General features: G+C 42.8%; 2 protein-coding genes across 5 annotated transcripts; one reads left to right on the top strand and one right to left on the bottom strand.

The window, feature by feature from the left end:
- Positions 1 to 770: 770 nt before the first annotated feature.
- Positions 771 to 5,732, top strand: LOC105181169 (protein BCCIP homolog). The gene is made up of 4 exons (XM_011137769.3): positions 771 to 1,007; positions 3,703 to 3,990; positions 4,583 to 4,843; positions 4,967 to 5,732. The coding sequence occupies exons 1-4, from the start codon at positions 813 to 815 to the stop codon at positions 5,507 to 5,509; spliced, it is 1,287 nt and encodes a 428-aa protein (XP_011136071.2). The 5' UTR covers positions 771 to 812; the 3' UTR covers positions 5,510 to 5,732.
- Positions 5,724 to 21,680, bottom strand: LOC105181181 (shootin-1). 4 transcript variants are annotated; one of them, XM_025299432.1, is made up of 10 exons: positions 21,499 to 21,680; positions 12,356 to 12,757; positions 8,516 to 8,629; positions 8,337 to 8,431; positions 7,926 to 8,211; positions 7,722 to 7,850; positions 7,501 to 7,646; positions 6,682 to 7,240; positions 6,478 to 6,536; positions 5,724 to 6,295 (listed from the first exon to the last, which is right to left on the bottom strand). In XM_025299432.1, exons 1-10 carry the CDS (start codon positions 21,512 to 21,514, stop codon positions 6,149 to 6,151), a joined length of 1,953 nt encoding a protein of 650 aa, XP_025155217.1. In that variant the 5' UTR covers positions 21,515 to 21,680; the 3' UTR covers positions 5,724 to 6,148. The 4 variants fall into 4 exon arrangements, with proteins under 4 accessions (XP_025155217.1, XP_025155220.1, XP_025155218.1 ...); XM_025299435.1 differs by having other exon boundaries at positions 8,058 to 8,211; positions 21,499 to 21,679; XM_025299433.1 differs by lacking the exon at positions 21,499 to 21,680 and adding an exon at positions 17,936 to 18,325.
- Positions 21,681 to 22,642: the final 962 nt, after the last annotated feature.

The raw sequence follows: 22,642 nt of genomic DNA on the forward strand, positions 1-22,642 counted from the left end.
AGGACGCGCTGTTAAAGGGGTAATCGTTATAAATCATTCTTAGAATGTCCCAAACGTAACCCCCGAGTCCGCGGGAATTAATGGCCCTTTATCCGCGTTACGTCCGACTGATAGAAATAAACGTCGACTCGCGTTCCTCTCGTGTCGGTAATTACTTTCCCGCCCTGTCTCTCTCCCTCTCCTTCTCTCTCTCTCTCTCTCTCTCTCTCTCTCTCTCCCCTCCCCCCTCTGTTTCACTGCGAATCGCAACGTATCCCTTTGATGGTGCTCTTAATAGTTTCGACGGTTAACCGGAGACACTCCTTAGAATAATTGTATTATCGGATTTCCCTGTTTCGAGATCGTCGACAGAAAATCGCGTAAAAAAATATAATCAGAGCCGCAGCGAGAGCCTGAAACAAAACTCGAGACTGTAATCGCAGAACCGCAGGGCACAAGGACGGCGCGAAACAGAGGCAAGGGCATTATCGAGTCAAGGTAATGTGAAAGACGGCGGGGCGGGGGGAGGTGGGGAGGAGAAAGATTAGCCCCGGGCTCCCGTTGAGCTGATTACGGCTCTGAGTGCAATTTATGAACATCGTTTCGCAGCCGATAAAAGTCTGATCCTCGTAAACGGGTGCTTCGCATTTCGGCGCCCGTGATACGCGAGCGTGATACGCGGCCTTACATGCGCGCGGCTCTCTATGAAACAAAAAGCGACGCTCGCGAACGTGAACGCTCGCGGACGCTCTCGTGACGCAAATCGGAGCCGTTGCGTAGCCAAACGTGGTGTACGTAACGTAGCGGTGTTCGCGTAGCTGCTTACGGCTCCAATGAAAACGGTATGTAACATCACTACCTACACAGCACAACGGCGGAAAGAACGGGAGGTAGGCAAGGGTGAGAATAGTTCTCCCCTAGAGTCCCTCGCAAATCGGAGTTCGAGTGTTCCAGAGAGCTCGTCGATAAACGCCTCGCGGGAACGAGGAAGCGGGAAACGAGAACGTAAAGTAGACAGTTCAAGGCAGGTGAGACAGCTACGCTATCAAGAAACAGCGCTAAGAAACATCGAACAGCCAAGAACCAGAAGCGTTGCGTGTAGTGAACATGTAGTATGTATGTGTGTGTGTGTGTGTGTGTGTGTGTGTGTGTGTGTGTGTGTGTGCGTGCGTGCGTGTGAGTACGAGTACGTGTTGTTTTTGTGTGTACGTTACGTATCGTGTGTGTGTGTATGTGTGTATGTGTGTGTGGTGTAGAAATGTGGCGCGTATGCACGTTGCGCGTGTACACCACGGGTGTTCGGGCGAAGTGTATCAAGTGGCAGTTGAAACATCTATTCAGCCGAACATCTAGAAGGAAACCAGCGCGATCGCGAGACGTCGTCTCCTCGGCACGGTCCAATTTCCAATGCCATAGTCATGCGAAAGTGGTCCTTACAGCCGATCGTTGTTCCCTTCTCGCGCCTCTGCGCGGCATCGGAAAAGGAAAACACTTCCGCTCGAGTGACGACGCTTTCGATCCGTTCGAATGAAACACCAGAGGAACAGAACGTAATGAGAGGGCGGGAGAAGAGAGAAAAATAGATGAGAGAGAGGAGAGAGAGAGAGAGAGAGAGAGAGAGAGAGAGAGAGAGAGAGAGAGAGAGAGAGAGAGAGAGAGAGAGTGACAGCCATCTCACCGCCCGCCACAGCTCAAAGCACTCACTAAACGTCACGGGAGAGCACGGACAAAAAGGACTGCCGGTTGGTGATCAGTGTCGGTCAATTGTTGCTGTCTACGATTCGGGGCAAGGTTCTAGGCCTGGGACGTGCTTTCGATAACCTACAGAAAGCACTGCTCCTCTCTCGTGTGTCGTAGTACGGTCGCCCGACGTAGCGCCCGGACCGACGTACGCCGTGGTGCCACCTGACAGACTCCGGGAAATTCGAGAAAACGGCATTTCCTTCGGCCCATGCGCGAGAACTTTAATCGAATTTCGGCGTTGCAGCGCCGACAACGGGCGGGACGACCTCGCTTCGCTGCACGCGATCGACTGTCGCGGAAATTTAAATTTTGCCGCGCGTTCGCCCGATCACCCTTTTCGCCGCTCGAATGGCTTTTTCCGCCCGATTTTGCGGTATTATTGGCACGCGGTGCGATAAGCGATCAGTCCTGCCCCCTTTCAACCATGCCCCCTTTATCAGGACGAGTTACAACGAGCTGCTGTAATTCTCAATGATGTTTTTCTCTATCTCTCTGCTTCCGTCGATACAAAAAATATACTGATTTACTTCATATACAAAGTGTGAAAGAAGCCTGCTAAAGAGAACAAGATCTGTTAATGCGATTTCTACAAACGATTTCTTTTTAATGTTTTTTAGCCTTTTTTGTTTCCGCTTCGTGCCTCAGAAAGTATTTATGTTTTCTGTCTCATTGATGATTAATGTGAGTGACGAGAGGTTATGTAAATTCGTCGTTTTTCGTCGATCGCTCAATTCGAAAATATGCTACTTCTCTCGATAAAAATCTGTTTGTCGCGATTTATCTCGTTACTTGTTAACATAAAATGGCGGCTTAACTGTCGAGTCTCAGAAAGAAATTTGAGTTTCTTCGGAAAAATGAATTTTCATGTATCTCACATACGGAAAAAGAATAGACTTGTGATAGAAATCACGGAGCGTGGATAAAATTACGGAAGTTTGACGAAAACTCGAGATTATCACGATATGATTCGATGCAATGTAAAAAGGCAACTCAATCGCCATATTATGAAGTAGTCTTTCATACATTATGCGAAATCAGTGCATTAAAACACGGAGACAATTAGCTTACTTCACAGTTAATTCTCATTTGTATGTACTCACCTCATCTGAGAGAGAGAGAGAGAGAGAGAGATGCATACACGGTGTCCCCCCCTCCGAATACCCGCGACAAACGGCGTTAACTTTCCATTAGTACGGGTGTTAAAACTCGAATGCATAAATTAACACGCGACACGAACGTTTAAGCGAGCGGAACTGCCTTTTTTGCGCGCTCGACTGCGAAGCAGTCGCTCGAAGCGCGCGAGTGGCGCCACTTCACGGTGAAAATGTTAATCATGCTCTTGTTACCCGCAGAACAAGAGATTCGAAGTTCAATTTCTTCACCTTTGGTTAGACTTAAATGTTGGTCATTTCAATGGAATTGACCAATCGCATTTCTTGTTAATTAGAATAAATAAATGCTATTGGTCGATTCCGTTAGTAACCGGCAGTTAAGTTTAACCGAAGGTGAAGAAATTGGGCATTAGGTGAATATGGTCTCTTGATCGCGAATAAGTGTAAAAAAGCACGAAATCGTTCCTGGTGTACTCGATCAGACGATTTTATACGATTTCCAAACTGCCTGTACGTGTAAACGAATGTTGTTGCAAAAGCAGGTCGACCGATTATAGGGTCAAGAACGGACCACTCACGAGGTTTGTTTTTTATTGCTGAACTGGCTGCACTAACTTGCACTTATTCTCTTCTTCTCTCCCTTTCACCAACTCCTAGATGTGTATATCTATTTCTTTTTATATTCCCTGAATGTACACTAGTTCAGCGATGAAAAACAGGAGATCAGCGAAGTCAGAGCTTTGATATTTATCTGAAAAGTACTTGCATATCGCAACGGCCATCTCCATGTTTTATGATCGTCCCTTAATCTCACGAACTTCCTTAAAATTATTTTTTGTATTTCTTAAAATTATATTTTGTATTCCAGGGAAATGTAACGCGCGAGACTGAAAAGAATGAATCGTCACAGAACCATCGTTCTTCCACCTACCTCAGTACAGGGGTCACTTCTTTACCTACAGATCTCTCTGTACTTGACGACTTGACGTTGACGAATACAGCAGGCAGCAGTCGTCGATGCACCATCGTGTTCGATAGTATTGTTGCAATGGCCGCTCCGGCGAAAAAACGTGATATTTCGGAAGATTTGCACGAGGAACACGACGATGAGGAGGACCGCGACTCGTCCGCGTGCGAGGACGACGGAGATGAGCAGGTGAGAGACGATTATTTGTATTCCGCGCGATATATCGCGATACCGGGCGAGTTAACCCTATCAATGACCACGCGGTTGTCTCCGTATGATGTGCCCAGTTAAGTTTATTGCGTTCAGTTTCTTTCTCATTACGTGTCTTTCTCATTACTCGTCGATGCGACCGGGTGCATTGCAAACAGTACAAAAATGAGGATTCGATGTAATAATCTCGCGAACACGAGACGAATGTTTCGCTCAACCATCATTCTAGCGCAATTGGTCCTCGGTCGACAGGGGCCGAAGCAGTGTATCGCCAATTCGATGATACAAATCGTTTAAATCGTTTTGCTTATCGGATTTCCGTTTGTTGCTCAGTCGAGCATTTAACGCGTTGTTATTATCTATGAGTCACGTGTAATCATGAGTAATCGTAGTGTCGTAATTTGTCGTAATCATGTAAGTAATGTACGTACTTTGTTTAATTTTATAACTTTTCCACGAATTATTCTTTTTCTTTCATTTCTTCTGCATCATTATAAATCTTAATTAACGTTACATGTGCAAACAGCAAAGAACAGTGTGATCTGACGTGGTCGATTTACATCAATTTTAGGGAATGGAAATTCAAGTGGATTTTGAGGGTCGTAATCCACAGGATCCAGATTACCATGGGATCAAGATATTGCTGCAACAACTTTTCCTCAAAGCTCATATCGATTTAGGTGGACTTACAGACTTAATAATAACTCAAAATTATGTGGGATCTGTTGTTAAACAGTCCAGTGATATGGAAGATGATAATGATGACGACGACGACGACGATGTTAATGACGTATTCGGTATTACAACTGTTATTAATGTCTCAGACAGGCAGGTAAGAAAAATTAATACAGTAATACATGATTATTGTCGAATTAAAGTTTTTATTATATATCAGTTTTAAGCAATCCTTTTTGCACAGGAGAAAATCAGAAAATTTTCTTTTCTTCTTTTCCAGAACCTTCCATGCATACAACAACTTAGAGATTTATTGAAGCAATTAGCAAGTGAACACGCCACAGATGCTACTAACACCATGATAAAGAATGTGCTGGAGAACGATGTAGCCCAATTGGGTTTGCTCATTAACGAGAGATTCGTTAATATTCCGGCACAAATTGCGGTACCGTTGCTTGAAAATCTAGTCTCCGAAGTGAAACGTGCCAACAGCAAGAACATGCCATTTAACTTCTCTTACTACATACTTATCTGCAAGCTGTACAAGTGGGAAGATAATAAGAAAATTGGGAGGAAAACGAAAAACAAGAACAAAAATGCCGACAACGAACCGACCATATTGTGGAGCAATCGGGAGGAAGAGATTTTCGCGGAAGAAGCGACTGTTAGTTTCGAGTTCTCCGTGGAAAAAGACTCGGACACCGGTTTGTCCGGCATGTGGACTGAAACGGACGAGGAAATGGTACCTTACAGACGCGTTCTTCTCTTTGAAGCTTCGAAGTTGCAATCTATCATTGACAAAATAAAGAGTCAGGTGTCCTAATCATACACGCGAGCGGGAGTAGTATCGACGATACAGCTGATTCCCCTCCCTGGCAAACTTCCTTTTCGCAATAATACGAAAGGGAAAAGGATGTGCTTCTCAGAGACAATTTCTTTTATACTTTGCGTGCGCGCACAAGCGCGGACGCGACGACATGTGTAATTGTGATGGCACGTGTTTTTTTTATGAAGCTTTATATAATACACCTTCTATGTAATGCTTACTGCAAACTGTTTCCATGTATTTTCCGCCTACTTTCACACTCTTACATTTTTCTAGCTTTATTTCTCCTGACCTTAAGATGTTACATTCGCGAGATATTCGACGGTCTTTGCATCTTAAAACATCATTGCACTTCGATCACATTTTCATATAGCGGTACAAAAGTTAACTTTTATCGAATATAAATATACTGCGCGACTTTTGATTGAGCAAGGCAGACCTATATGTATATATACATGTATATATAAAAATATACATGTGAAACAACGAAGTTCTACGACGAATTTAAGATATATATCTTAGTGAAATGTAATAATAACAATAACGTGTATGTATACTTTAGTCAATCGTTTGAGACTCAACGAACTCCTTTTTGGAATAGTAGATTACTTCCGTTTAGAGGCAACTTTGGTTGTACTACATTGTCGCGTCTGGAGGCTTGATCGACTGTCTTACTGGCTTGGCTCTCCGCCTCATAGTACCAAGAATATTCAGCATTTCGGAAACCGCTGGCGGCGCACTCTCCGCCTCCTGCCGTCTCTTTCGTTCCTCTTCTCTTTGTTTCTAAAAATCAACAATCTCGCTTAAGATACGTTCAAAGGAAATATTGCTCGTTGCTGAAACTAGCCAAATGGTCTAATCAGCCAGAAGAGACATATGGAAGACGTTAATTTTCAAAAGCTGTTTGGGAGATTGGAAAATCTCTCTGATATCTTTACATAAAGTAAAGTCAATCCGATACTTACGTCTGTTTGCTTCAGCGTGAAACGCCCGCCTTTGATCTGATTAATGATATCGTCGATAACTAAAAATAACGAATATAGCGTGAGCATTTATTTAACGAGAATCGTAATCGCTTTATCGCAACAATATTCGCGTGATAATCTTGTGATTAATTCACGAAGTATAACGAGCTATAATTAATTATAAATTAATAACGGCACAATTACCGGGCTGTTGCGCAACCGCGGGCGTTTTCTTCGGCGCGATACCGAGCATATTCTCCATTTCGCTTACGGCCGTGGGTTTCGCGGCCGATCTTTCTTTGATCAGCAGTTTTATCGTCGATTGTCCAGCCGCCGACATCGACGACGACGACAACGGCGGCGGCGGCGGCGGCGGCGGTGGTGGCGGAGGAGGTGGCGGTGGCGGCCTCGAGGCTTTCTCCTCCAACTCGCTGACTTTCTGTTTTAAACAACACACCACGCTCTCCAGTTCCTCCACCGATTTCTCGGCCCTCTCGGCTCTCTGAAGCATCATCTCCAGCTCGGACTCTGCGAGTTTCAGCTTCTCCTCGACTATTTCGAACTCCACGTTCGACTCTTTCTCTTCCAATTTCTCCTGGAGCATCTGCACCTGGGACACGTGACTCTGCTGCTCTTCCTCCAGCAGTCTCTTCAGGGACTCCATTTCTTGCAGCACGCTTAACAGTCTGCCGTTCGGGTCGTCCCCGACGTCGACCATGAGAAGTGCGCTTTGGTGCGCCAGGACGTTTCGTTCCTTTTGTATCTAGTTGCGCGTACCGAGTTAATCAGGATTATGTGTCAAAAGGATTTACCGTCGTTGCAATTTTCCTCGAACGCATTCCTCGAACGCAGAAAGAGCTCGAATACGTTCACCTTCACTCGATTTTTCTATCGCATATGCGATTTGGGATATTTACGAGAATGTTACTGTGGCTAATAAATTGCGTCAGAGATCGTTTTTTAGCGGAACGAGAGGTTATCTGTGCGTTCATACAAGAGATAAAAGAGATAAAAATGACGCACCTTTTCAGCCTCTTTCTTGAAAATGTTCGCATTCTCTCTCTCGCGATCGCACTGCGCCTTCAGAGCTTGCACCTCCTTGGCCACCATTTTCGTGACTCTCTCCATGTTCTCTTTGTTCACTTGCAGTACGTTAATTTTCTCCTCGCCTGCGACATACACAGAGACGAAAATCGGTCAGTCCGACATGATTCAGATTACGGGATATTGCCGGAGTGTTATACCATTCTGTCGGAAGGCCCTTTCCTCCTCCAGCTGTGTGGTCAAATGCGTCACCTGCTCTTGCGCTTCGAATTCCTGAAGCCGGGCGGAATGAAGTTCCGTTTGGAGCCGCGCTATCTCGCCGCTCAGTTCTACAAGTGGATTCACGGCTCGGTTGTAATCACATTCTATTTTCTATTGAATATAATAATAATTGTCTTTCTCACTTCGCGAGCGACGTCGTATCGAGCAATTTCGAAAGAAAAAAGAAAATGGATCCCTAGTCTGTCTGGTGCTGCAAGTGCCGACTTTCACCTCTAAGGAACGGAGAGATAAGCATCGGAAGCAATCACGCTTACCCTTCACCGTTTGCCTCAGCTGATCGACATCCTCGAAGTTTGCGTCCACTTCGTCGGACACGTCCAAGTCCAGTGACTCCTCGGGATTGCTGTGCAGAAGTTTCTGCACCATAATCTGTGACTTACGCTTGAGCTCACGGTTTTGTCTGTACCACTGAAAGCACAATCGCGCGTCTCAGGACGATACGTAGCTACTTATTTCCTGTGTATAACCTTATCGTGCTTATGGTGCATCGTAATGTTATAACTAAAATCGAGATCGGTGTATCAATAGGTCACCTGAGACGCCTGCTGCATGGCTTTGTGCATCGCGCTCGTCTCCACGTCATACTGATACTTCAGCTGCTCGTACTCCCTGCACACCCCTTTGGAAACTATGCAGAAGGAGAAATCGTACGAGGTCGTGAGAACCGATCGTTCTGAAATTCGCGCTGTAACTAATGAGATTAAATGCGCACCTGTCTCCAATTTTTCCAACTTTTGCTCCTTCTCTTGCACCTTCGCCCGCAGCGTGCTGTGTTCCTTCTGCAATTGTTCGTACTTCCTCTGCAAATTCGCATGCTCTCTGCTCGCTGCGAAAGCAACCGTGAATTATCAAGAAGAAATGGTTCATCTTTCTTTTATTCTCTGTATGAAAATTCACGGGAGGATTTACTGCGGGGTATGCTACTACGTGTATATCTGTTTTTCTACATTACCTCTATCGACGACTACTGTTACTGTTTATGTTCTGATGAAAATTCAGTGCCGGGCATTGACCGACTGAAATTTTGGTTGACTAAAATAATCAAAATTCATTCGTGATTACATATAACCATCGTTATACCGACCGCTTCGATTGAACAACTCTGATCTGGTTAATTATGTACTAATTAACAATGAATTTGACCAATCGACTAGATTATTCATAATTATGCATATGTGACGATTAATTAATTTCGGTTATTGTTTTGGGGTCCTTTGACGTTACTTTAGTCAACGAACGAATTTCAATCGATTAATGCCCAGCACTGAAACCTGAAGAACCTTGATCGAGAATAAAACTCTGACACATCGCGATGTATTATGCATGAATTATTCTTCACGACGTAGCTGTCGCTTAATCACCTGACTCGTACTCGAATCTGAGAACGTTTCTGAGGAAGGAGATCATTCTCCGTGCAATATATCGTTTAATTTTTTCAGTTTGTCCCCGCTCGCGCTTTAAACTTGCGATCGACTCGCCCTATTGATCGTTGTCAATCGATCGATTGCAATCCGGCTTACTTATATCCGGCTTAAAATATAAGGTCTAGTAATTAATTCTTCCCAATTTTCGATAATTTGTAATCTTTATTTAAAAATCAATAGAACAAGATCAATCAATGAAATATTCTCCTTTGTTATCGATGACCTTATGCCATTTATTGGACAATTGCCGACGATAGAAACTTGGTGGCTTTGAGGCTACAAAGTCGTAGATAAAATTTCGTACATCAATGGTCGAGAAATGTGTGTCAGACAGTGCGTGTTGCATCGATCGAAACAAGCGAAAATCCGAAAAGAGCCAAGTCTGGAGAATACGCCACGTGTAGGAGAACTTCTCAGTCCAAGTGTAAAATGATTCCCTTTGTGTTTTGCCGTATGCGGTTTAGCATTCGTACAGCAGGATGACTTTACGGCTGCCTTGCCCAGTAAATGGCCTTTTTTCTCAATTGCATCACTTAATCAATGTATCAATTGCTCTCGGTAAATCTCTGCTTTAATGGTTTTACTCGATTTCAAGAAAACTCATAGTACAGCGTACCCTTAGGGGTCCCACCATACACAAAGAAGAAATTTCTTTCCGAAACGTTTGGGTTCTGCTGTTGACATTATCAAGGTCAGATTGATCAGGGTTTACCTATGATTTTTTGCGTTCAGGATTTCAGGATTTTCAGGATGATATACAGGATGATATCTATTTTTCGTCACCAGTTACAATTTTATATAAAAAATCTTTTTTTGTTTTTTGCCTAGCAAGCAAAATCAATCGGCGATTTTTATTATCAATAAACAATAAAGACTTGTGTAGAACCTACTTCTTTTCTTTCTATATCTTTCCCATACGATGTAAACGATCGCAAATAGTGTTTTAGGTTACTCCCAGCTTTTCTGCATGTTCTTATATTTATGCTGTATTTTCATTCAGTAGATTTTACAACTCCTCGTTTTCAAATTTTTTTGACTGATCGGGACGTGGTTGGTTGTGAAAATCAAAATTACCATTTCAAAAACGTTTAAACGTTTCGGCTTGTTTGATCAATCACAATTTTTTCATCATAAGCAGGATAAATCATTTTGGCTGCTTCAGAAGCGTTTCTGTTTAAGTGAAATCTAAAATGTATTACATATCAAATATGCTTTTTGTATCCATTGAGAACACTACTGATTATTTGAAGTGCATCAAACCACATCATATTTTCATTTCGAAAACTTAATGTCAACGCTTTAAAACCGCAAAAAAAAACGGGAAATATTTTAATTACAAATTAATTACAAATTTTGCTCTAAGCTATATAAATTTTATTATTTTATTAATTTATAGAAGGAAAAGGATTAACTACCAGACCTAATACAAGTCTTTCCTCCCCTTACAAATGACTCGCGTCAATAATGTTTTATCTACGTCGATTTAGCGTGATTCTTTGTCGTGCGTAAACATGGTGTGTGACTAATAAAACGTCATTGCCGTCATTTCGCATACAGAAGTGAATCACGACGCGATAATCGACTACACAATCGACCAGCTGGTCGATTGTCCGTGAACTGCATTCGCGCGGCACGCACTTTCCATCCATCACTTATGAGCCTCCGTCAAGAAAAGTCTCGCAATCGAATCGGCACCGGCTGCCGTTGACCTGAACTGCTTATCGCATGCAAACTCGACAAAAAAAAAAGAGTATGAAAAACCAACAACAGCAATCTCGGTTTCGTCGAACGTTAAACACGCAACTATGAGCCACATCGAAAAGAGAATTACGCGAATCAAATCTTAAATGTAGTCTCATGCTAACTGAACCTGAATGGTTCAAAATGGAGATCGATTTTAGGGATTCTTTTTGATTCAATTAAATGGAAAATTTTCAATGAATAAATCAATTTATTTAATTAAATAAATCAGTCATAGGAAATTATGGAGGTAAATGCTATATTGCTGCAGAGAATATGAATAGATCGTATCGCGTCGACCGTATGAATGTTCATGAATTATAGAGGAATTATCAGGTATTATTTCACCAGAGGATTTGTTTTCACATTCATCTATATCAGAATATGCACCAATCATGTTCATAAATACGTTTAGTCGTCTGCTGTTATCAAGATGTTCGATGGGTGCCCTGTATTTATATCTGTTTAATCGGTACTTGGTAAACGCTGAAAGAAATGGAATGTTATAAAGTAAGCTAATTTGCTAATTTTCTTTATGCATTAACGTAACCGTTTTTAAAAATTCGAACCCGTATAATTGCAAACATTTTCTTCAAGTTTGTCAAACATACTTTTCTTACAAAACCCCCTACCTAAATTCACAGAATTTCTACCTAAAGACCTAAATTCACAGAGCTGTACAAACCGTGCGATTATTCCAAGCTTCGATTCACTAAATCCCATCAGAAACATCGCGAAATGTTGCGTAAAAATAATTCTAAAAACGGCTACACTAGAAAAAAAACACGTGTACGCTCGTGGGCAAAGAGTTTACCCGTAATTTTTTGCCTGACTTTCGGAATGTACTCTCGTTGTAATTCAATGGGAGAATTCGTTCTATAACGGAAAAATTCGCCCATTGTACGTTCCTAATGCGCAAAGAATTGCGTGAATTTCACGAAAAATTACTTTCTGCCCACGACTGTACACCCGAATTCTTCGACTTCACTTGAAACTAGAGATGTGCGAACGAATTCGAGTTCGAATCCGAATAAAGCGAATAGGAATCAAATACATTATCGTTTATGTGCATCAGCTGTACAAAACGGGCCATCTGGGCCTGTATGTTTGAATCCTTAACTTGTAATTAACTTAACTTATATAATTAATAACTTGATCATAAATTACTTAAAATATTTAAATATATATTTTACTTTAAGACGATATTACAATATCAACATTCCCTTTCATATTAAAATCTTCCATCATCATTTGCATGTTTAATAGTCGTGTTAAATTTTTTAATGACTCGATTCGATTCGATTCAACATGAAAATTCTTGATTCGCACATCTCTACTTGAAACTAGTCATTAACGTAATCAACAACTATCTTTATAAAATTTCTTACATTTATAATCATCAAGCACACGATCTTGTTGTATGTGTTTCGGCTCCAAAGGGTTCAATTTGCCCTCCTCCCCGAGCCACTCGGTTATGTTGATGGGTGATGCAGTTATTTTCCCCGGTAACCTTTTCATCTCGGTGCGTTGTGTCCCGTTGCTGGTCGTCGGCATATTATTGTTGCGATATTTTAGCAGCACGGAAGGTTCGTTCCTCTGAAAGCGCGCCTTGCGAGCGGCTACGGACACTCCTTCATGGACCGTGTTGTCGCAGAATTTCTTTAGTTTCGGGGCGAATTTTTCTGAATCCTTGAGCGGCCGCGGAATCTGAGAGTTGTCGGCACGACTCGTAGACGCTACGGGCTCCATGCTCGGGAAAATGTTGATCTCCGACCTTTTCATGTTGTTGTCTGTTGGGGACAGAAGACAGAAAAATGCTCGTTAACTCGTCGGGATGCGACGATAATAAAAGCAAGCTATTTCCTCGTATTAAATAGCATAAATATCAAGTCGGCGTCACGTTCTTCCAAATATTCTTTCGCAACCATTATCGAGAGAGAAAAATGTTTAATATGCCTAGCTATATCGCTGTTGTTGAAACATTACTATAAGCGGAAACAATTGCTATATAAATTCGATTAAAAATAAACAATTATTAGTTACTAAAAAGATTATGTCATTGTATTAGAACGAGTTAGAACTGTTAGGAATAGGAGACAGTCGCGGAAAGATCGTTAAAGTTATACTCGACTCCGCATGATTCTTTTTCCGAACGATCCCGAACTCCGATATGTTACGTTAATTACAACGTTGTATAAAATCGTCCACGTTGACATATATATGCCCGTCGAGAGATCGGCGTTTGACGTTTGACGAGTGTCAATAACGGAGACACGGAATTCCAAAGGTGTGCGTCGGATCTCTGTATACATTCCTCACGAACGGCATCATCAATCTTCCACACGCGATCGAAGATCAGACAGACAGAATCTACGTCCAGATGCGGATATCGCTCGGAATCGATCCGGAGGGAGAATGCGTTCGCAACGCGAATATCTCGCCATCGATGCGGTCAAAGGTTAATAACATTGGACATCTCTAAAAATAAACATATATCGGTCTCGCCCTAGCCGGTGAAGCCACGTTCGAAATAGCCGCTGTGTCAAGATATATCCTCGCGTCTAATCCGGATTTTACGAGTGCCGAAACATTGTACGTGGAGACGTACAAGCGGAGGACAAGCATTCGCTCGAGTTGCTGTGTCTCCCTTAAGGTCATTCTACAATACGTGTTTTACTAACGTAAGTTGTAAGCCGTAAGAACTGACCAATTATTTTTGTAATAATCGACTGTGATTCGCCAATTCTTACGGCTTACAACTTACGACACGTATTGTAGAATGACCTTTACGCGGCGACAGATATTCGACACTATCGTATTTCCATAAACCGAAATCTTCCGGGACCGCGTCAGCTGGATGGTTATCGTTCGTGAGATGGGATTAGATACTGTTCTCACTCATCTTTTATTTGTCGTTCTCACGAGTTTACGTCTACGCTCCGTCGAATGTTATTCGTAATTTAACAACGCAAGAAACTCGACAAGAAAATCGACGATGATGAATATCGAAATGTTCGTTGCATCCAAATATCCGGAACGTCCAAACGGTAAAAAATTACTAATCTAAAAACTAGCAATCTAATTAGTAATCTATGCGATATATATTCTCAATGATGACGATAGAATCGAATATAATTTCCATAATCTTCCTGATAAAACCAACAATTTTTCGTCTTCAATTTTAATTTGTGGAATTAAATCATTTCCTTTCGAGAATCGAGAATAATTTCAAGAACATCGGGCGGTCGCGCCCGCTTATTCGACCACGGACAAATGAGAGATGGAAAATATTCCCAGCGGACGAGATATCTGCATCGCGTGCACGCGTTCATTCGTGTGTACGTTTCTCTCGACGCTGAACGAAGAGTCAGCGAGTTGCCGGAACAGGAGGTTCGCGCGCGCTTCTAAAATAGGCCTCGTTCAAAAGTTTACTCAAGTTGGCTTTCGATGCACGTGCCGAGCTTCGCGGGAGTAAGAGCCGAGCCTCCCGCGGGCCATTTAAAGTTAATTCGTTGGAATGCGTGCGCCGCGGCTCGCTCGCTCATTCACGAGGCCACGATTGTTTAAACCGACAAGAATCAGCGGAGGGTCCTCGTGTGAGTGAACCCCTCTCGGCCGCCCTTCAGCCCTCCCCCCCCTCCCATTCAAAGTTCGCCAGGTGCGCGATCGGCCCGATAATGTTTACGATCATGATCACCACTCCGAGCTTTCGTTGCGTCAACGATCATGAGTTAACGCTCCGCGAAGGTTGATACACTCGCAAAAAAAAAAAAAAAAAAAAAACGGCGGGAGGAAAGGAGAAAAGAGAGACGAGCGTGTATGAAACGCGGGATAAGACAATCACATTCACATAAGACCGAGCGAAGAGATCAATTAACCCTTTCACGCGCGCAGCGAGTGCGTGCGGCATGTAGAGGCGGGCTCCGCAGCGTTAAAATCGATACTTGAACCGACGGGAGTGCATTCTCGAAGCGTGCTCGACTTCGAATAAAGACTCATTGTGGTCGGAGCCTGTTAGAGAAATTTGATCGATCGCGCGATTGCTCAGACGATCCGTTTGACAACACCTCTCGTGGGAGACGGGAGAGGCGAGCTCGCAACAGTTACTCGAAATTGATAGAAATTAATGCTTCATTATCCGAGACGAATGAACAGCTTAAAGTAGCGCAAATACTATGTTGTAATCAAACATTACAACACTCAGTTATCACAATCTATTGTTTTTGCGTCTTGACGATTACATATCATTGTTACCGAATCGCACAATTTATGCAGCGGGCAGATTCTCCCGAATGCAACATGCGAGCACAATGTTAACACACAGTTTGCCACGATTTTCAACTTTACGCAGAATGCGTAGAGTCGAAACTCACCCAGGTAATCCTAGTTAGGATGTTCAGTCAGACATAACACCTGCCGCGCTGCACACGCATTCCACGCTTATCAGTTGCCTGATAGCCGCCTGATTGTCTCTTTCTCGCTACGGTGCGCGATCAGCGGTGGTGTCATCGATCGCTCCACCGAGCATGACGGCATACGCCGTATGATTTCACATGTGCCATCGCGCGCGCACGTGCAAACGCGTTACCGCGAACTAGCGGCGATAAAGTTCGACTGATACGGCACGGAACTAGTTTCACGAGCGTATTTCCCCGTGAAAACCTGTGGAACGGCCAACTTCGCGCGCGGGTCATTCGCGATCGCGACGGCACTCGGACGGCACTGCGCACTCAGGGAGACGCTATTAACGATGCTACCGAAGCCACAAGTACACGGAGCCAATAGCGCGATTGCGACAGCGAACTCCGTCAACAGCTTCAGCGTATAGCGCTTGCCATTGCTGCAGAACAGACTTTTGGAAGGTGTTTGAAATATTTCGCTTCTGTTTGAAACGACATTGAAAACGGGGACAAATCGAAAAGATTTAATATCATTATTAGTTCTGGAAAAATACAAGAGCTGGGATGCTACTCTTCGTCAAGTGAAAACGAAGAAATCGTAGTATTGCGAATAACATTAAATCAAAGAAGAAAAGTGACGAGGATACCTAATTATGTACAAGTAATATAGTGCCACAGCTTTAACAAATCAAGATTTTAAGGCTCATTTCAGGTATTAATGTAAATAATGTCTGTTTTCTTAATATTTCTATCGAAATGTCTATGGTAATAGAATTCGAACTAATCTAATATCTAACTAACTTAATAAGTGATTAATATATGATTTAGGATGCTTCCTGAAACTGTTGAGTATCTTCTATCTATTATTGGGTCCAAACTATAAAGAAAAACAGCAGGAACACCAATGACTTTTTCACGCGTACAATGTTTGTTGACATGTTGTGGAGACTAGCTATTCCAGATTCTTTGATATTGAATAATAAACACATAAATAATAAACACAAAGCATTTGCTAAACCTACAGTTCTGCTGAATATGCTTAACGATATTAATATTGATTTGTGTTACTAGAAAGTAGAAAACAACTTTCATATATGTTTAAAATATTTCTTAATGTTTCAGGTCAATTTCTGAACAATTTACGGTCGGTAGAAGTACTGCATTATATTACATTCATAACATACAATATATAAAATAAAAATAATTAATACCAGCACCTTGTGTAGTTCATATCACCATATTAGGGTTCTGGGTGTTAACGGAGCTTGCAAACGCTATCTTTACACTAACTCGGAAGAAATAGCATTGACAGCGCGAAGTTATGATGTAAACACTATCATTAATGACGTTATGGTAACTATTATTAGCGCTATCATCTAGCTCTGCAAACAGCCTGTAAGAGTAGCAATAGCGTCTCCATGAATGCACCCTCGGTCGCGTGTTCGAAACGTCCGCCGCGCTCGTCGCGCGGGGGAATCGATAGCAGATCGATAGGTGGTCACGTGGCCTTGTCGACCGCCGAGCTATCGACGGCTGAATTATTTCCAAATTGGAGGAGCGCTCTTTCATCGGTTTCTCTTCTCTCACGTCTCACGTGATGTTTCCGATCACGCGGTCGCGACTACAGATACACGGTGTCGGTGGTTGTGCAGAAGTCACACGGGTAAAATCGATTTTACAATTGCGCAATTACCGTTGCAAAATCCCGTATTACATCGCGAAACGCAACTGGCCGCGCAGCAATAACGGTGCGAAGCGCATTAGGCAATTCTCGCGGCAACAAAGCAGCAATCTAGACAGCGCGAATCTTTAAAAGAGATATTTGATTAAATTATTAGGTTAAAGGATCACTGTTGTTGTTATTGTTGTTGTTATTTTTATTATTATTATTATTGGAGACTCCTATCTAGATCTTTCCCACACGGACGTCCTTAAGACGAACCATTTTTCTAAACGTCTTTCAGAAGCTGACGCTCTTCGCGAGCACGATCGCAACCATTCGCGCGCAATTAAATGCACGCGAGTGCGCAGCAATCCTCGTTCCCCCTCGCATTAATCACCGCTTCGTCTGCTTTGCGACAAGCGTCCGTTCACTCGCTCTTTTCCGCGGAATAACTCAAAACAAAGACTCTGAATCGCGTGGATTGTATAATGTCGTACGCCGCACCGTGTGTCATGCGGCGTACTTGGGAGTCGCGCGACGCGCGTTCGGGAAGCACGCGAGGTCCTTTCACTTTTCCCTGTTGAGCGTCAAAGGACGACCGCCCGTGTGCGCTATTATACGTGGCAACGCTCGCGTCTCATTTGGAGAATCGTTCGGGAACGCAAACGGGACCGACACGCGGTGCATTTCAGCACGCGCTCGCAATCACGAAGGTGAAAGAGGGAGGGAGAGGAGGAGGAGGAGGAGGTCGCGTCTTCGAAGCACGAGTCAAAAATTCCAAGCGCGTCGTCGCGTCCGCCACGTGCGTGTCTCGTCATTTATACGCGTTATTTTGTTTTCTATCGCTCCTATGAGTAATAACGCGCGTCACCGGACGATTCGCAAGGTACGAGGACGAGAATTACCGTTTTCCGCTTGCCTTCTCTGCCGTGAAATCGATCGGCACGGTCGATTCGGGTACGTCAAGAGCAATAGTCACGATGATCGATACACAGGTCGAACGTTTCTCTCTTGTTTTTTTGTTGGACGAACTCTCTCTTTGACGAACACACAGAGGCGATCGCGCACTCACATCTGTCCGGTGCACTATTTCGTGAGACTGCGAAGACGAAAGCGAGAAATAACAAGTGATCACTCGCGCAATCACACATGGGAGAGAATGTCACACACGGTCGCTCGCACTCGAGTCGCAACGGCGACTCTCTCGCGCGGCGCACGTTCACCGGAGCGCGTTCCCGAACGTACTGGCGCGACACGCGCGCTGTAACGTTACATTATCTCAAGTAGTCACCGCGGGAGACTACTTGAGACTACTGCGAAAGAGAGCCTCGAGAATGTTGTGTGTCGTTTGCTTAAGGAAAGAGCCCGCCGGTACGCGCGCGTGCAAACTCACGCACGCACACGCGGGCGCGCCTTCGCAAAATATACAACGCGCGCTCTCAACCTTCAGGTACGTTGCTCAATGATGGTAATTATGGAAACGGCCAGGTAATAGAAGCGATAATGGATCACGACTCAACTACTGCAGTCGATCGACCTTCTTGATATATCTTCTACGTTACTTAATATTTTAATATGAACTTTCTTCTCTTTCAAAGTTGATGTGTCTCGGAAGATGGAGAAAATTGTTCTGGAAAATACGTGGACATTTTTCGCTAGAAATCGCAAAGTAAAGGTCTTCGAAAATGTAAAGTGCAAAACGTTCTTGAGGCTTATAATTTTCTTTATATCCTATACCATATGTTTGCATTTGTCTTTTCTTTCGAAAGGGTCAACGACCCTTGCGTCTCTTTTTTTCTCTAGAAGAGATCTCTGGCTTTTGTATTTTTCCCTTTCGACCAGGGGTCGTTAAGCGTGAAGAATGAATTTAGAAAATTCTTTCTCTGAACTTAGAAAATCTTTCCTCTGAAAGAGACGACGAGAACGATAATAGATCACGACTCGACTATTACCGCGATTGACGTTCTTGATCGACCTTCTTTGTTACTTAATATTTTAATATTAATTTTTTTGTCAAAGTTGACATGTCTCAAGGATGGAGAATTATTCTGAAAAATACATTTCTCGAGAAAGCGCAATTTTTCGAGAACACAAAACGTTCTTGAGGCTTGCAATTTTGTTTGTACCCTGCATGATATGTTTGAATCCTTCTTTTCTTTTGAAAAGACTAGGAAAAGATAAAGATCCTTTTGTTTCTTTTTTCTCTAGAAAGGGTCCACCATCTTTTGTGTTTTTTTTTTTCCTTCAAGGGTCAATTGTTAAGCGTGAAGAATGAATGTAGAAAATTCGTTCCTCTGAGATTGGAAAATCTTTTCCGAAAGAAAAAATGAGAACAAAGGAAAAAAGATGAATTTCTCAACAATTCTTCTTATGTTCTTTTTGAAACACATTTGAATAAAGTAAAGAATTTTTCGGATAATAAAAATTTCCATTGTCCATATTGTTTTTCGCAGCCGGTTCTGACTTGTGTAAAAATTGAACTATCTTGAAAAATATAAAAATTCGAATTTCTTAGATTTAACTTAAATTTTATCTCTATACCTTTAAGAATAGTGTACGTGTATATGTAACCTGGTTGAAAAATTTGTATTATTATATTTCCGAAGTTACGAACTCTAACTATAGACAGTCGCACCGTATCGCAAACAGCTGTCGGCGGGCAGGCCAGCAATCTTAGCATTATGTATTATGTATAAAATTGTTATAAAATTTACTTATCTCGTGCCCGATGATCTAAACGAATATGAACTTGTTTAAATGCTGTTTGTGTAGGTTACATGCGAAATATTAATAAAAACAAAAATGCCGTGATGTAAAAATCATTCCAGCGAGTTAAACACACTCGAAAGTGCTGCTTATATTGCAATGAACATTTTAACGAGAGTTATAACAGCCTGTTATAACTACTTATAACACAAGCAATAAGTATCACAACTGGACCTAGTGTACAAATACCTACTGAAGGAGATGAAAAGCGCGGATATGTGGCTAACAATCGTCCTCTCGTGAATGATGAAAAAAAGGTAGCCGAATAATTTATCGACGGAAATAACTAGAATTGGAAGAAAACAATTTCAAAGCGGGAGCTCATCCATGACACATGGAAGATTACAGATTAGATATATAGTAATTTCCACATCCTCAAAAATTACTGTTTAAAATTTTCACCGTGTTCTCTCAGAATTCTGTTTCTATAAAGTCAGTTTACACGACCTCTTGGCAAATGTTTGCAACAAATTCTACTGAAACGGGATTTAAAATGTCCGTTATGAATTGTTCCATGCACTGCCGCGGAGGTTTTTTGGGAAAGATGTTTCCTTCGTTTTTATCCGTAAAAATATCTGAAATATGCTGGGAAATTTTAAAAGAAAGCAAGACTGCTACCGCTCACCCGAAGTTTTTGGAAAAAGAGAAACGATGAAACATCGTGCAGGGTACAAACGACACTCGACTTTCTACGAGCAAATTTCCCAGGATAATCTCGAATCCTTGAAATGTTTTTCGCACGATGCAGCGAGCGCCAACTCCAAAAAATCCAATTATTCCGGCCGCGTTTTAGATTCGCGCGCTCAACGTTGCGTCTGAGAGATATTTACGCAGTCAGTCAGCAGCTGAGTATACAAAAAACGCGACGACTATAAAGTTACGAATAATAAGTAAAGAGACACACGTCGCGCGTGCGTATGCGTCTCTGCAGTGTCGTAAAATCTCACGGATTATAGATCGCACGTCCGCGGAGAATTTGAGGGGGTGCCAAATGCGGGGAAAGAAAGCGAGTGTACGACTGCGAAATCAATAGACAGCGTTCTCCGGAGCGGTAATCGCGTAATCCATCATTCTTCCGTAAACGACCGTTTTTCTTATCGCTACGAGAATCCCGAGCGACGAGTGACCTAATCGAGTGATTGAATCACAGAGGCCAGCGCTTGCGCCGGTCCAAATGATTGTTATACTACAGGTGAAATATAGGCGCGAGTTCGACGTTCGAGATAACCGGCGGACCCGCGTGGCGACTGCGCTATCACGCTGATAACAGTCTCACAATGCAGCCGTGCGAACCGCGAGTCGCGGAACTGTACAGACATACTTAATACACTTCATGCCGGTGCAAGTGTCTCCTCTGAGTCACTGCTTCTGAATAATCATCCCGCAATTCTTTATTCCGCGTAAGTCACTACGGAAGCGCATTGTTATCCCAGTTTCGTCAGACCGTAACAAAGCGGATGCAAAATGCGGCCCGGTATTACCGATGCGAAATAACGCGGAGACGCTCTGCATCTCGCACAAGTCTGACCGATCTATCTCTCTTCGCGATACAGAGGTTTTCGTCCCTCGAAGAAGCAAGGAGGCAAAAACGCGCCCGAAGCGGTGTACGCGCGGCAAAAGAAAGACGTATGTATCTCGCTCGAGTTCCACGTGCTCTCGCGAAATTTCGATCCAGAGATTTAATTCTGTAAACTCAACTCACCTTTTTGCTCTGCCATTTTGCTCTAACGAGGAGAATACAGGAATGACGACGCTCTGTCGTTCTGTCGAATTTCCGAATGCAAAGTCCTTATTACGCACACCCAACAAGGCCGATCGCCGATCTTAACGTTTTCTTGCGACTGCTTCCTTACTCAAGAGATGTTCACGACGTGAGAGATGTGCAGCAAGTGTGCAGGGACGATGATTTAACGAGAAACAGTCAAACCTTCTTGGAGGTAAAAGGTCAGAAACTATTGGCCAATGATTGAAGATGGAAGGGGAATTACCTATGTCTACCGTAGAATCTGCCCTTTCTGACCTAGTGGCCCTTTTTTACGGTGGCTCTTTTCCTTATCTGCTGGGATCATCCGGAACGAATTTTATGACCATCGCACTATCTAGTTTGTTTGTTCCATTTCTTTAGGGATATATACCCTACAAGAAATACCGTTCAGCTATTCGAGCAGCAATTGTTACTGAAAGAGAAACTTTGGAATGCAGAGTCGGCATACGTGCCTTTCTGAGTCGCAATTTTAATCTCACCTTCAAATTCAATTTTACATTTAACGCTAATTCAATACTTTAAAGCCTATATCACAGAATTCCATTTTGATTCTATTTTACTTTACAACATCTTGCCGAGAGGTCATCTCAAGAACTTACTCAAATTGTACGTTTTCCGTCATTTAGGAACGCTGAGTGAGACTAAAAATTCTACGTAAAAAATTAAATTTCATTGATATAAATTAAAATTCCATTGATCTTCCAGAATCTATAGATGTTAGACAGTTCACGACGAAAGTGGGGCCAAAATTCCGACCCGGGTTTACCCGCGTCCTTGAATACGCGTGCGAGCTTTTAACGCTGCCGCATGTCTCGGAACGCGCACTGTATCATCATTAAACAGCTTTATTGTCTAGAATCATGCCCCTACTTCCCTTTCGTAACCGCAGAGACGTGACTCATGCTCATTAATCGTCTAACGGGTGTCCATGCGATTCGCGGTAAGTGACGAACAGATTGGGACAAGTGCGGTTTCGATTACGCAGAAATAGTGAAGAAAGTACGGATCAATTATGGATATGTTAATATCGTGTATTATGAAGATAAAAGCAAAATTTTGCGGAAAATGGAACTTCTACTTG

This window comes from Harpegnathos saltator, unplaced genomic scaffold, assembly GCF_003227715.2.
Source record: "Harpegnathos saltator strain DR-91 unplaced genomic scaffold, Hsal_v8.6 scaffold275, whole genome shotgun sequence".
NCBI lineage: Eukaryota > Metazoa > Arthropoda > Insecta > Hymenoptera > Formicidae > Harpegnathos > Harpegnathos saltator.